At 38.8% G+C, this 14,536-nt stretch overlaps 1 protein-coding gene across 3 annotated transcripts in view; it reads right to left on the bottom strand.

Annotated features, from left to right (window-relative positions):
- Nucleotides 1-14,536, bottom strand: part of Sytl5 (synaptotagmin like 5) — a 240,223-nt gene that overhangs the window by 47,449 nt on the left and 178,238 nt on the right. For all 3 annotated transcript variants that reach the window (XM_047536026.1, XM_047536027.1, XM_047536028.1), the window contains exons 6-7: nucleotides 12,395-12,529; nucleotides 4,125-4,266 (exon numbers count right to left, since the gene is read on the bottom strand). In XM_047536026.1, coding sequence (XP_047391982.1) covers nucleotides 4,125-4,266; nucleotides 12,395-12,529 — 277 coding nt within the window. The remainder of the gene's footprint in view (nucleotides 1-4,124; nucleotides 4,267-12,394; nucleotides 12,530-14,536) is intronic.

Here is a 14,536-nt window from a genome sequence, read left to right as displayed (position 1 = left end):
TTCAAGAGATTTGTTATTTAACACAAAAGGTGTCTGAATACTTTTTCATTCACAAAATGAGTGAGGGTTCTAAAATGTGATTAGCAAGATGGTAAGGGTAACCTCAATACTATATAAAATATGTTTAAGAATCTGGCAGGCATTATACCCTCAGAATAGCACCTGGGCTTAGAAATGTGTTTGGTCCCATGTTTGTCCCCACTCTCAACATCCCCTCTCCTCAATCACAAGATGTGGTTTGAATTTAGAATGTCTTCCAAAGGCTCATGTGTTGGAGGCTTTGTCCTTAGCTTGGTGCCATTGGTAAGTGGTGGAAACCATTTGGATGTGGGGCCTATTCAGAGGTTTTAGGTTACTGGGGGCATATCCTTGAAGGTAATTGTGGTATGCTGGTCTACTTCTGTCACTCTTTCATTTCTTGGGTACCATGTTGTGCTGCCTTACCACAGGCCCCAAAGGAATGTGTCAGCCTTGAAGGATATGGAATAAGAACCCTCAGGGAGAAAGAAGGCAAATGACAGGCTCTGGCCTCTGAACTTTCATCCTTTCCCTGTAGCAATGAGTCCTGGGTGGAGAAGACAAATGATGGGCTCTGGGCTCTGGACTTTAATCCCAGTAACAATGGGTTTTGGGCTTTTACAGCTGTCTTCCTGTTTAGGCTTTGAACCTGCATAACTAGTTTCCTGACTGCCAAGCCTCTAATGATTAACTCACACTAAACCTTCTGTTATGATTGACTCTCATTAAAACCTATAAAAAAAAACAACCCCTCTTGTAACCAGTCACATTTTCTCCCCTGAAAATGTGCCATTCCACTGCAGCTTAATAAAGACAGCTTGCCGATCTGTTAAAGTCTGCTCCCCTTTCCATGATTTTTGCTTATAAGTCTCACCATGGTCTGAAACTGCTAAAACTGTGAACAAAAATAAACCTTTACTCTTTTTCGGGGGTACAGGATTGAATTCAAGGTGCTTTACCACTGAGCAACCTCTCCAGAACTTTTAATTTGAGGCGGGGTCTTGCTAAGCTTCCTAGACTGGTCTCAAATTTATGATCCTCCTCAACCTCTCAAATTACTGGGATTATAGGTGCACACCACTGTGCCTATCTGATAATCCTTATTTTGAGAACAAACGATTAATTTTTTTTGGTTATTGTACTGATATCTGCTACCCACTGACACAGCTGCACCAGCTGTTAAAAATTTTTAAATACTTTTGTATTAGTTGGTGACAGCACTACTCCTTATCTACCTCCCCTTCCCCATTTCCCCTCATCCACAGGCTTCTCCATAATCCAGGTTAATGAGTGGCATGGAAAAGACCCCAGTATAATATAAATCTGCAATGGCTGCTAACTCGGTTGGCTGCCCAATAGGCGGACACAGTGCAGTAAGTCAGCAGCTGCCGGGCGCAGCACTCTGTCCGCGTGGACCCGACAGGTGTTGGCTCACTAAGGCAGTCAGCAGGTGGGCGCTAGGTTTGCCCTGCAGTCCAGCCCTCCTTGGGCCTCAGGCTACCTACTGGGGAGCAGTGAACCATAGCAATTCACGTTGGAAGCTTGTAAATCAGGCAGCGGTGGATTCGACTGCTCCCCACACCTTCGATGCAGCTTTTTCTCCCCCTCCCATCTTACAACCCAGTTCCTTAGTCTGTGATCCTAACCAGTCATTGGTCAGCTCATCAGCCTGCGATTGGCAGCCATTGGCGTGATCCCTAGCCCCCTAAGTTCCTCATCAGCAATTGGCCCTATTGTCGGTAGCCCCGGAAATTCCACTAATTAAGAGAAGCTCTCCCACCATTCATATTTCTCTCTTTCTCTCTCTCTTTCTCTCTCTCTCTCTCTCTCTCTCTCTCTCTCTCTCTCTCTCTCTCTCTCTCTCTCTCTCTCTCTCCCCACCTCCTGCCTTTTGCTGATTGTTCAGTGTCCCTCCCTTAACAGTTGCTAAATATTTTGAATATCATTCTTTATTAGGTTGCAAAGAAATGAGCATAATCGACAACTATCTGTGTACTTTTCTGACTATTGAACATAATCTACTTGCTGAGCTTAGCATAAATATTTATGAAATTTAAAATATGCCTTTTATCTTAGCAAGTACAACTTAGTCTGTAAGTGTTTAAACAAATCTATTTCTGTTATTCAATCTGTTTGAATGCCTTTTGGCTCTTCCTTAAAAATATTTATAGAATCTCCAGGCTCACCAACTCCACTGCTCTCTCCCTTTTCCAAAGCTCTGTCTCTTGCCTAGAATATGACAATGGCCTCCTAACTAATCTCCTGGCTTCCACTCTTGTTGCCTTATAGCTGCTTCTCAACACAGTTCCCAGATCCTGCTTAAACAGAAGGCAGATCATGTCACTCCTCTGCCACAAACCCTCCAACTTCCCCCATCTTAACTGGAGTAAATGTCAAAATGCATGCAGTAGATTTCAGGTCCAATCTGGCCTATGATCTCTTTTAATTCATTTCCTAGTACTTTTCCCCTCATTTACTAGCAATAGTTACAATGTCTACTTATCTTCCTTGAACATACTAGGCATTTTCCCACCTCAGGGTCTTTGAACTGGCTTTTCCTCCTGGGGCATTAAAAATATTTTAGAAACTGACTGAACAAGTCACTGATCATTCAAGATGGAGGCCAGCCTAGGTAAGTGAATCAGCCTTCCCCATGTGTGGCTGCCAAATGTCATCACTGTCTCTGCCTGGAGGACACCTAGAGCCAGACATTTTACTGCCTTCAAGTCTTTGCTTGACCGGTGCCTGTCATATAGTAAAACTTCAGTAAATATTGGCTAAGTCAAATAATTGTGGTTCATATGTAATGGTTTCTTAAATACACATGCCAGCAATCTATTCTGAGTTTTCTTATTTAAAAAATCAGCTGGGCACAGTGGCACACTCCCATAATCCTATCAATTTCAACAGAAGGCAGAGGCAGGAGGATCACAAGTTTGAGGCCAACCTCAGCAACATAGCTAGACCCTGCCTCAAAATAAAAAATAAAAAGACAGGTTGTAGCTCAGTGGTAGAATACCCCCTCAGTACCAATCAATCTCCAGTACCAATCAATCTCCAGTACTAACTTATTTTTTTAAATCTAATAGATGCTAATTCATTCCAAGAAAGACTTCCAACAAAATATTTCATTTAAAAAAATTTCCTTTTGTTTTAGGCTGCTTTTCACTGCCATGACCAAAAGACCTGACAAGAACAATTTAGAGAAGGAAAAATTTATTTGGGGCTCACAACTTCAGAATTCCCAGTCCATAGATGGTCAACTCCATTGCTCTGGGCACAAAATGGGGCAAAACAGCATGGTAGAAGGGTGTGGCAAAGGATAGATGCTCAGGACATGACAATCAGAAAGCAGAGAGAACTCTCATTCACCAGATAAAAAATATATACCTCAAGGCACTCCCCCAAGGACCCATGTCCTCCAGTCACACCCTACCCGCCTACAGTTACCACCCAGTTAATCTCTATCAGGGATTAATGCACTGATTGGGTTAAGGCTCTCATAACTCAATCATTTCACCTCTAAACCTTGCATTTTCTCACATATGAACTTTTATCGGACACCTCACATCTAAACCATAACACCTTCCAAATGCTTTCTCCATCTTCTCCCTTAAAAGAGAACAGCAATATAAAATATATTTTATCACACATATAAAATAGTCCACTTAAGCTTTCATTATGTGTTGATATATTATTTTAATGAACATATAGAAAACTATAAAAACATTTCAAGGTTCTACTTTTCCTGATTCAAGTCAGCTTGGAGAAACTTCAGTGCTGTCCACTTATGAATATTTTCTCTGAGAAGTAACATGGAGGATTACAATCAGAGCCTTCACCATATTCTTCATATTTCTTTAAACCATGTAGCCATGGAAATCCCCATCATACAATGCCACCTTTAAGTCTTATCTTTCCATTTCATTTTCACTTTGGGTTTGGGGCCAAAAGCTAAGGATGCAGGAATCTTGGTCCTGATAAAGATATTTTTACCATTAAATGTCATAAATGACAGGCCTGAGAGGGAGAGCTCAAACCAGTCATGCCTTGGTGGTATAGTCAAGTCCCAGAAGCTGGATGTCACTTTACATTTGTGCACTTACTCTACTGCTGACTGAGGCCACACTGTGGATGCTTGGGGCCGGTGACCTCTGAGTGACTGGGGTCACACCATTGCTCCGGATGCTCTTGGGGGTCCCAGGTCCAACCTCGTGGTCAGTGAGGTCTGATGAACCGATGCTTCCTCTGCATGAGAAAGCACATTCTGACTTTAACATGGAAGCAAAGCCATAATCAAAGACACACATAGGGAACAGTTAAAAGGAAAATAATGAACACATGTGACCTACACTTAATTCCAAAGAGCCTTACTGGAACTGTTCAGGAACTACCACACCATCCTCCTCCTTAAGACCCTCTAGGGTCTCACTGGGTTTAATCCCATTTGCCTGACTCCAGGGTCTTTGGAATTGAGCACCCCCCTAACTTCCAGACTTACTTCCCAGTGCTGACCAGCATTCTCCCAGCCATTCTACATTCCTGAGTATTCTCTCAATTCACCAAGTTTACTTCCACCTCGAAGGTGTTTTGCTTTCTCCCACCTGATAGCCCTCTGCGTCTCTGCAAATCTTCTCCATTCTTCACAAGACCTTCTTCAACTTTCCTCTATTCAATTGCTACTGACATATGGTCGTTGCCAAACCACTTAGCAGGAGGTTTGGTCCTAATAAAGATGTTTTTACCATTAAACCACATTTAAAACTGCAGAATGTCTTGTTTGGTTCTCTAATTGATCCACATATGTGGGCCTTGGTGTTTCTTTGATCTGTGAGCTCCTTGGGAACAGAGAGTCCATGTCATATTTACCATGATATCTCTGGCATCCTCATAGTGCCTTGATACAAAGAAGTTATTCAGTACATGTTTAATCAAAGATCAGAAATTATATTTCATTTTTCTGTTGTTTTAGTGTTTGACCCAAGTTGCATATTTAACAAATGTGGTGTGAAATAATGATACTTGGTAAATGGGTTTGAATCACTTTCATGTTTACTAAAATGATTTAATTCCATTCAATAATGATAAAAGAAAAAACAATTTCTGGTCTCAAGATGATCACAATTTTCTTATTAAATAGAACTTCATAAGTAAATGTAAAGTTTTGACAAATCAGAATGTAAGTGTTTGTTCCTCATTAACCCCCAATGAACACAAAATATGCTACAAAATATGATGGGTTGTATGCAATATATGCTGAGTTTCACTCTCTTAATTACTATTTTAATAAGTCATAATAGTAAGCATATTATTGGCAAAGCACACCAACACTGGTTAATATGATTTGGGCTTACAGTTGAGCCAATCAGAGAGACTAGATGGAATAAAGGAAGGATTTTTTAAAAATGTCTTAACTTGCACAAATCATTACCAGAAGGTACATCTGGCAGAAGAAAGAATAGGCAATGCCCATCAGAACTGCCAATCACAGTTCATAAGTTTTATCAATTCTGTGCACTGGAGAAGCCATAAAAGTCAAATATGACCCACATCTTCTATAATCAAGGAAATAGCAGCTGCATTTACTGAGTATCTTCTAGGTGTTAGGTAGTTTCCATTGCTCAACATCCCTGTGAAAATTTCATATCACCATAGGGCTTGGAAGAAAATTAAAATAACAATGTAGCAGTAAGACTTTTTTACCAAGACTCTGAAATACAAGTATCAACCATTTGGGTCTTTGTAATAAATGCTACTCTTCAACAATTAAAAATGTTAAGAAAATCATTAAAATGTTAAAAGGAAAAAAATTCTATTTCAATAATGAGTAAGAGTCATAGAGAGGCTAAATAATTATTCCATACATGTACCCATGCATATGTTTGTATATACACAAACCTGTCACCACATCACCATGCTGTCACGTAGTTAGTACATGATAGTCAGGATAAAAATAGTATTGTCCATCCACACAAAGCTTGAGTCCATTCTAGTTTCTTATACTGCTTATTTATCATTTCATCAAGATACAATCATTCTGGAGGGCTGGGGTTGTGACTCAATGGTAGAGAGCTTGCCTAGCATGTGTGAGAAACTGAGTTCAATTCTCAGCACCACATATAAATAAGTAAATAAAATAAAGGTCCATCAACAATTAATAATACAATTTTTTTTTTAGAAAGATGAAATCGTTCCAACCAGGAGAGTTCTGCACTAATAGAATGAATGATCAAGAAGATAATGCAAGGATCAGAGAGTTGGGGGTTAGTTTCTTGGGATTTGATTAAAATAATTTTGAAAAATTTCTGGCAGCATACTTTTGATACTATGTAGATCTCCAACCTTCTCTTTCTAGAACAGATACTCTAAAGTAAGTGCTATGAACTCAGTTCAGGAGGAGATTGCGGTTATGTTTATTGATCCTGACGATGAGAAAATAACATTTTCCCATCCAATAGATTGTTGTAATTTGGAATTTTAAGTTTCTGGATGATTTTCCTGAGCCTTCCTACCTCAGGTGTTACATTTGTGCATTTGACAATAGCTAACCATAGTCAGACCTTTCCAAGTGTTTTCTGTTCATCTCAGGTCCTCCTCAGGAAGGACTTAGGGACCTGCCCAGTGCTGCTGTGTTGTGACCATAGGTACTCAACTCTCCTAACAGTCACCATAAAAATCTTTCTCCCTATTGTTTCAGGTAAAATAGTTTCAAAAAAGAAAGGCTGGGGTGAACCGTGTACAAAAGAGCCAAGAAATTACAAACAAACTGTTTTGCATGGGTATTTCTGTTTGTGTGTGTGCTAAAGATATTCTCAGATCCAGCTGGTTTTGACAAAGTCCCCATCATGGATTAGCCCTACTGAAACCAGCAGTCCTACTTGTGTAGAAGCTCTGGCAGAAGTTGATTAAGTGTGGTGATGACATTCGCGAGGCTATCCTGTAATAAGGAAAGAATTCTAGTGATAAGTCAGCTACTGGAAATTATTGTTGCCAGCAGCACTATCTCAAAAATGACATATACTTTCTCATTTGTTCCTGACATTTACCGTGAGCCTCTTAAAAATATTTTCCTTTCCATTGATTAGATGAAGAAAAGGTTTAGGCTAATGAGGCAGATCATCATAAATATTTGGGTGCCAACTCTTTTAGATGTCATATAAAACATGACATAAAATACATGAACCTTTGCCACTTAAATAGGAAAAGAAAAAAAGCATCCTGAAGCCTAAATTAAGGCAGAGAAGTTTAAAGACCAATTAAGAAAGAGCTATTTCTGATTCAGATACCAAGTTACTGTGATTTAAATAAGAAGAATTAGAAATCGGTGCCAACAAACCTTCAAGCTAAATGCGGTTAAGAAAAAATGGGCAAGAGAGAGATACATGTATCTCATTGTAATAGGGACCAAGTGTGGGGATGTGACACTGTCTGGGGAGCTGGGTTATTCTGGGTTACAGAATGACACATTTTCTAGGTTAGAAAAGAATCTCATTGCTTTAGCATATGAAATAAACTTTCAAAATACCCCAAATCTTGATAATGGCTTTCCAGAAGTATCCATTTCTGGACAAAGGATTCAAGGATAAGGGACAAAGACTATAATGAGTTGCCATTCTGGTTCATTTAATGGTCCCCCAGCAGTCATAACCAGGAAATAATTTCTCAGGAAACAACCTTTCTAGAGTCTGGAAACTCCACCCAAGGGTGTTCATAGTCAGTGCCTGACAGGTTTCAGGGAGTGCAATGGTCCAGTTCCTCCAAACAGACAAAGCTCAGGGACATAGTTCATGCTTCAGAGTCCTCTGTGAAATCAGGCTGGATCTTCAGTCTCAGACCTCATCTGAGATAGCACCATTACTTAGCTTCTTCCTTTCTGTTCTGCCTCTCCTACTCCCTTACTGGTTTTTCTCGGATTAACAGAATTAAAATTGGATTAATAAAATTAATAACTTGCTTCCTTATGAATCCTTGTGTGAGGGTCTGTTTCTGGGAGAACATGATTTAAGATAGAGATCTCCAACATCACAGCATAGTGACTACTCATCCCAACTTAGAAGGGAATCAGAATCACTGCATTGAATAGCATTCTCTTTATCAACAATAATTTACATTTATGTCCATTTTAAAACTCTCCTTTGTCTCATATATCCAGTCTCTAGCAACCAGCAATTTGTTATACTCGTTGAGAGTCTGCTAGGCCTTTCCTAGCCTGTTCCTATTTTCTCCTGCTTTGAAACTGCTGAAAAGAAATAAAATCAGTTAGACATCTGATAAAACATCATTTCCACTCTTTTATGATGTACTTTAAAAAGGAATACCTAAGAAAAAGGTACACTCATACATTGCTGGTAGGACTGCAAATTGTTTCAATTCCCCTGGAAAGCAGTATGGAGATTCTTCAGAAAACTTGGAATGAAGGCACCATTTGACCCAGTTATCCCACTCCTCAGTTTATACACACAAGGACTTAAAATCTGCATGCTACAGTGACGAAGCACATCAATGTTCATAGCAGCGCAATTCACAATAGCTAAGCTATGGAACCAACCTAGGTGTCCTATGACAGATGAATGGATGAAGACAATGTGGCATATATACACAATGGAATATTACTCAGCCATAAAAAGAATGAAATTATGGCATTTGCAGGTAAATGGATGGATCTGGACACTATCATGCTAAGTTAAATAAGCCAATCCCCAAAAACCAAAGGCTGGATGACCTTTCCAAAATGTGACTGCTAACACACAATGAGTGGGATGGGAATAGAAGTTCATTGGATTAGACAAGGGGAAATGAAGGGTAGGGAGGGGGATGGGAATGGGAAAGACAGTGGAATGAATTGGACATAGCTTTCCTGTGTTCATACATGAATATGCCACCAGTGAAACTCCACATCACGTACAACCTCAAGAATGGGATACTAATTAGAATAAGTTATTCTCTGCATATGAATAATATGTCAAAATACACTCTACTGTCATGTGCATCTAAAAACAAAATTTTAAAAAATGGAAAGGAAAAATAATGCATGCAATATACATTTTAAAATAATAAATGAATATTATGAGGAATAAAAAGGAATACCCAAGCTCAGTCGCTCCAGGAAAAGACCAATGAACCATGAAGAAATATGCATTGTGGAGGAGAAAGGAGAATAATTATCAAACTGAATCCGGTAAGAGTCCAAAGAAAGTGGAGCTCACAATCTCTTTAGATGATGGGAGTTAAGAAAAGATGGGACCCCTCCTGCCTCAACTTTCTAAGGAATCACTTTGGCAGTCCATTAATAAGTCATTGTTGTGATAAATACATGTTCCAGGAGAAGGACATATTGCTTTACTCATCTCCTGAACATTTCTATTCTTTCTTAATGGGAAAACATTGTTCTTAGCATGCTTACACTAAAGCAATCCTGACTATTATATTCTGATTATCTGTAAACCATTTCCGGTACTCACAATTTAAAAGACAGTTTACTTAAGTACCTTCTCCATTTTACAATAAGAACAAGTTTCCATGTACATTTACAAACTATGTAACCTTACACAAGTCACCCGACCTCTCTGTGTCTTTTTCCTCATCTGTAAAAAGAGATTAAAATACACACTGCACAAGATTGTCTAGGGCCTCATTTCTCAAACTAATGAAGAACTAGTTTTTTGGCCGGGCGCGGTGGCACACGCCTGTAATCCCAGTGGCTTGGGAGGGTGAGACAGGAGAATCACAAATTCAAAGCCAGACTCAGTGATTTTGGGAGGCCCTAAGCAACTCAGCGAGGCCCTAGGCAACTCAGGGGGACCCTTTCTCTAAATAAAATACAAAATAGGGCTGGGGATGTGGCTCAGTGGTTGAGTGCCCCTGAGTTCAATCCTTGGTACCAAAACAAACTAGATTTTATCAAAAAAAAAAAAAAAGGAACAAGAAACCCCCAAGTCAACACACCAGTATTTTGTGAAGCAGGTCCACACGACTTTATAGCTTAGGTTATTTATACATAGCAGTAGATAAGACACAAAGAGTAAACCTGGGCAGACAGATTCTGAAATAAGTATAAGCAGTGTGATATTGGGGAACATGCCCTTTATTCTTGCTGAGTAACTGTAAGATAGATAACTTAAAATGGCATAATCTAATTTTTGGTAGGCCTGGAGTCTTTTTTTCTTCTCAATGAGAAACTCCATCTTTCCTCTTTTGATATAGTGTCCCTCTTAAACACTAGTCCCAAACAATATGCCAAGATGGCTCAACCCAGAGGGCTGAGCAAAATGAGCAACACAACCTAGCTGCATATCATTACTAAATATTTTACATGTACTAAGGATCGAATCCCAGGGCCTCTTTACCACTGAATTATATCCTCAATACTTTTTTTATTTTGTGACAGGGCCCAGCTAAGTTGCCAAGGTTGTCATTGTCATCCCTAAATAATTTTGATCACTACTACCTTGAAGATCAGGAGTCCAACAAACAAAAACAAAAATGATATTTGTCTAGAAAATTTTTGTGGGTGACAGCATGGGGCTTCCCTAAAGGAAGCCAAATGAAACCATTTCAAGGGCAAAAACAACTATAGTTCACATCTTTTTATTATAAAGGGAATTCTGCATTCTTGAAAATTTGGAAAATATTAAATACAGTGATCATCCTTTGAGAGTGGATGAAAGTGATTTATATTTTGTGCTTCCTTATAATTTTTTTCTTGTATAGTTTATGTAAAAGGATACCTGCTTGCAAGAATTTTATAGGGAAAAAGACACAGGTACCTCTGGAGAGTCATCATGAAAAACAACACTCCAATAGTGAAAGGAGTGTCCCTTCTAGGGAAATGCTCTGGTCTATATTCTAAAAGGAACACAGTGGGCAGAACCCTGGGTTTGATGCCCAGCACCACAAGAAACAAACAAAAAGCATTATAGGGAGAATGTAATTCTGTTTGCAGAACTTAAGGAGGAAAAGAATGCCTGCCAGTTTTATTGCCTGGCTTAGCAGAATTACTGCCACCCCAAGCAAACAGAAGGGAATTAACATTTGGAAAAAACATTGAAACATAGGGTGGCTCTTTTTTCACATCTCTAGGTTTGATAACACACTAATCATGAAAACTTTGTTTGGCTTATGTACCAACAGGATTGAAAAAATCAAATCTGATAAGAAGTGACCATGCTCTTGGCTATCCTACTTCTCGTTACTTTTTCTGACAAGTGATAGCTCTGTGCACAGGAGATTCTCATGTGGCCTTTCTGAGAATCAGTGGGAGGAAGTGGAATTTAGGGAACATTGTCTGAGGCAATTCAAATGATGAAATTATTAATAATTTTTATAAGCTGCAGGAAGTGCATTTGACACAGAGGTTCCTTTTTCCGAAGCTTTGATACAAAAAGATCAAGAAGTCAAATGAAAAGAAGGGGAATAGGGTACACTCTTATATTGCTGGTGGGACTGCAAATTGGTGCAACCCTTTTGGAAAGCAGTATGGAGATTCCTCAGAAAACTAGGAATGGAACCACCATTTGACCCAGCTATCCCACTCCTCAATATATATCCAAAGGACTTAAAATCAGTCACTTAAAATCAGTGATACAGCCACATCACTGTTTATATCAGCTCAATTCACAACAGCTAAACTATGGAACCAAGCTAGGTGCCCTACAACAGATGAATAGATGAAGAAAATGTGGTACATATACACAATGGAATATTACTCAGCCATAAAATAGAACAATATTATGGTATTTGCCTGTAAATTGATAGAACTGGAGACTATCATGGTAAGTGAAATAAGCCAATCCCCAAAAACCAAAGGCTGAATATTCTCTCTGATATGCAGATGTTAGCACACAATAAACGGGGGAGTGGGGGAAGAACAAAAAGTTCATTGGAATAGACAAAGGGAAATGATGGGAAGGGGATAGGAAAGACAGATGGGAATAGAATCAGACAGAACTTTCCTATGATCATATGTGAATACACCACCCATGAAATTGCACATCATGTACAACCACAAGAATGGGATCCTAATTAGAATAAGTTATACTCCATGTATGCATAATATGTCAAAATATACTCTACTGTCTTGTATATATAAAAGAACAAATAAAAAATAAAAAGAAAAAAGAATTTGATCTGTATATCTCCATTTGAACTACAGTCCTGAGTTCCCAAACAGAAAGTTATATCCCTGCAGGTGAGAGACAATTCCAAAAGTTCTAAGTCCACTAGGAAGGTAAATGCCTTTCTTTCAATAAAAAAATACGCTCCTGACTTTCTGTATTATGTGTTAGCTCTACTTTACAGATATCCAGAAGTCCTGTTTGGATGGGAATTCATCAGCCTAATCCTCAGGCTACCTGATTGCCAATGGTATGTCTCTTACCTGTCTGAACCAGGGGCTGACTTTAAACTCCGAAAATTCTGGCTGTCCAAATCCAAGCTGTAGCTCCGCCCACTTTCAGTTTTTGGAGTTATGATTTCTCCTCTGGTTGCTGATCTGAACTTACTAAGAAGAAATCTGAAATTATATATATTTGTATGTATTTAAAAGTAGATAAGAAAGCATTTAAATATATCATGTCAAGAATATAATTCCTAGTAAATTATGTGACTTGCATGTATAAATACATCACAATGATCCCCACTATTATGTGTTATTATAATGCATTAATAAAAACATAACACAAAGAAACATAATACAACATAATAAAACATAATACAAACATAATAAAAACATAATACAATTCCTGGGCTGTGGTTGTGGCTTAGTGCTAGAGCACTTACTTGACTGGTATGTGTGAGGCACTGGATTCCAACCTGAGCACCACATAAAAATAAGTAAATAAAATAAAGGTATTGTGTCCATATACAACTAAAAATACTTTTTTAAAAAAAGAATACAATTCCTAGTACTTTCAATAATAAATAATACTTCAATAAAGAAGACTTGGCCTACGGCATTCTGGGGAGTCCCAGTGCCTCTGTAGTGGTTGTTGGTGGTATTGTAGGAGGTTATGACATTCTCCCAGGACTTTACTACTTGCTGGTAAGCCAGGACTCTGTCCCTGCTAAGCAAAAGACCACTTATTTATATTTAAGGAACTCAGCACTGTCACCTGGGAAGGGAAACTATTGCTTGAGCTGGGCCTATTTACAGAATAGGGAGCTTGCACTCACCTGACTCAGAGAGGGGGGTGATTCTTTGAGACAAACTGAGGTAGCAACCTGTTAGACCACAGCTGCATGACAGCAGTGACTGTCTTTCTCATTCTTTGCCACTTTCTTTAACCTTGATTGATACCTAGCACGTACTAGAACCCAACAAATTCTTGTAGAATGAGTGACTAAACTCATGTGGTGAAAGCCATCTATGTCTTCCATGACATTTTTTCCTGTGGTAATGATGTTTGAACACTGGAGTGTCTTCTGTCAGATGAAATCTTATTGAATTCCCATTTTATTAAATTATTTGATACTTAAACAGAAACAGCTTTTCAGGAACCGTGATTCAAATTCTGATATTACTGAGTACCCCAAACATGGCTGTTTCCAAAAGCAATTTAATAATAAAAAAGGCTATAATATTATTTTTGGAGATGACATTGGGAGAGACCAGTTAACTTACTTTGCATTCAACAGTTTTCTAGGGGAAAAGTGGATTCCAAAGGTACTGGTAGGATCTTAATAGAATCTGCTAAGTTGTCTCTGCTTCAAAGAACCCCAGAAATGTCACTATAAATTGTCAGAAGCTTCAATCTACTAGAAAATTAATTTTTTGATTAGAATGGCACTTTATATAGTGTCAGTTTATGCTGCTCTGAGAACCAAGTTGTGCGTGTCCCCACCTGTGCACCTCTATTTAATGTCTCCTCTGCCAGAAATCATTCTTCCTCCCTTTGGATATCCTGAGCTCCATCCATCTGTCAAGGTTCACATGAAGTCCCACTTACAATTTGATGTCTTTCTTGATAGCTTCCATGACTCCCCCAACAGGAATTTATTATTTAGCTACTTATTTAATACTGACTTACTTAGTTATAGCCTTATGACATCTCTTATGATTTATTAACCCCTGCCTTGTTTAGAGAAGATTCGGCAGCTCATATTGCCATTTTATATTTTCCTGCAATTGTTTTATACTTATTAACTTTTCAGGTATGAACCATTGCTTTCCCAACTGGATGTCAAATTCTTTTTTTTCCCCCTTATTGGGGATTAAACCCAGGATTGCTCTACTGCTGAGCTATAAGCATTCCCAGTCCTTTTTTCTTTTTATTTTGAGACAGGGTCTCATTAAGTTGTCTAGGCTGACCTGGAACTTGTGATCTTTATGTCTCAGTCTCCTGAGTTGCGGGATTTCAGGTGTATGCTATCACACTGGGTGGATGTTATATTCTTTGAAGACCAAGAACCATGGATGCCAGTTTTCATTTTCAGCGGTGCCCAGCCAAGAGCCATGATGGTTTGAATGATTCAGGATTTGTATAATGCATTGTGCTGGTGAGTTATTTACTGTCTCTTAGCT

Source organism: Sciurus carolinensis, chromosome X (genome assembly GCF_902686445.1).
Source record: "Sciurus carolinensis chromosome X, mSciCar1.2, whole genome shotgun sequence".
NCBI lineage: Eukaryota > Metazoa > Chordata > Mammalia > Rodentia > Sciuridae > Sciurus > Sciurus carolinensis.
The sequence above is the reverse complement of the archived record's forward strand: the minus strand, read 5'-3'. Positions and strand labels throughout refer to the sequence as shown.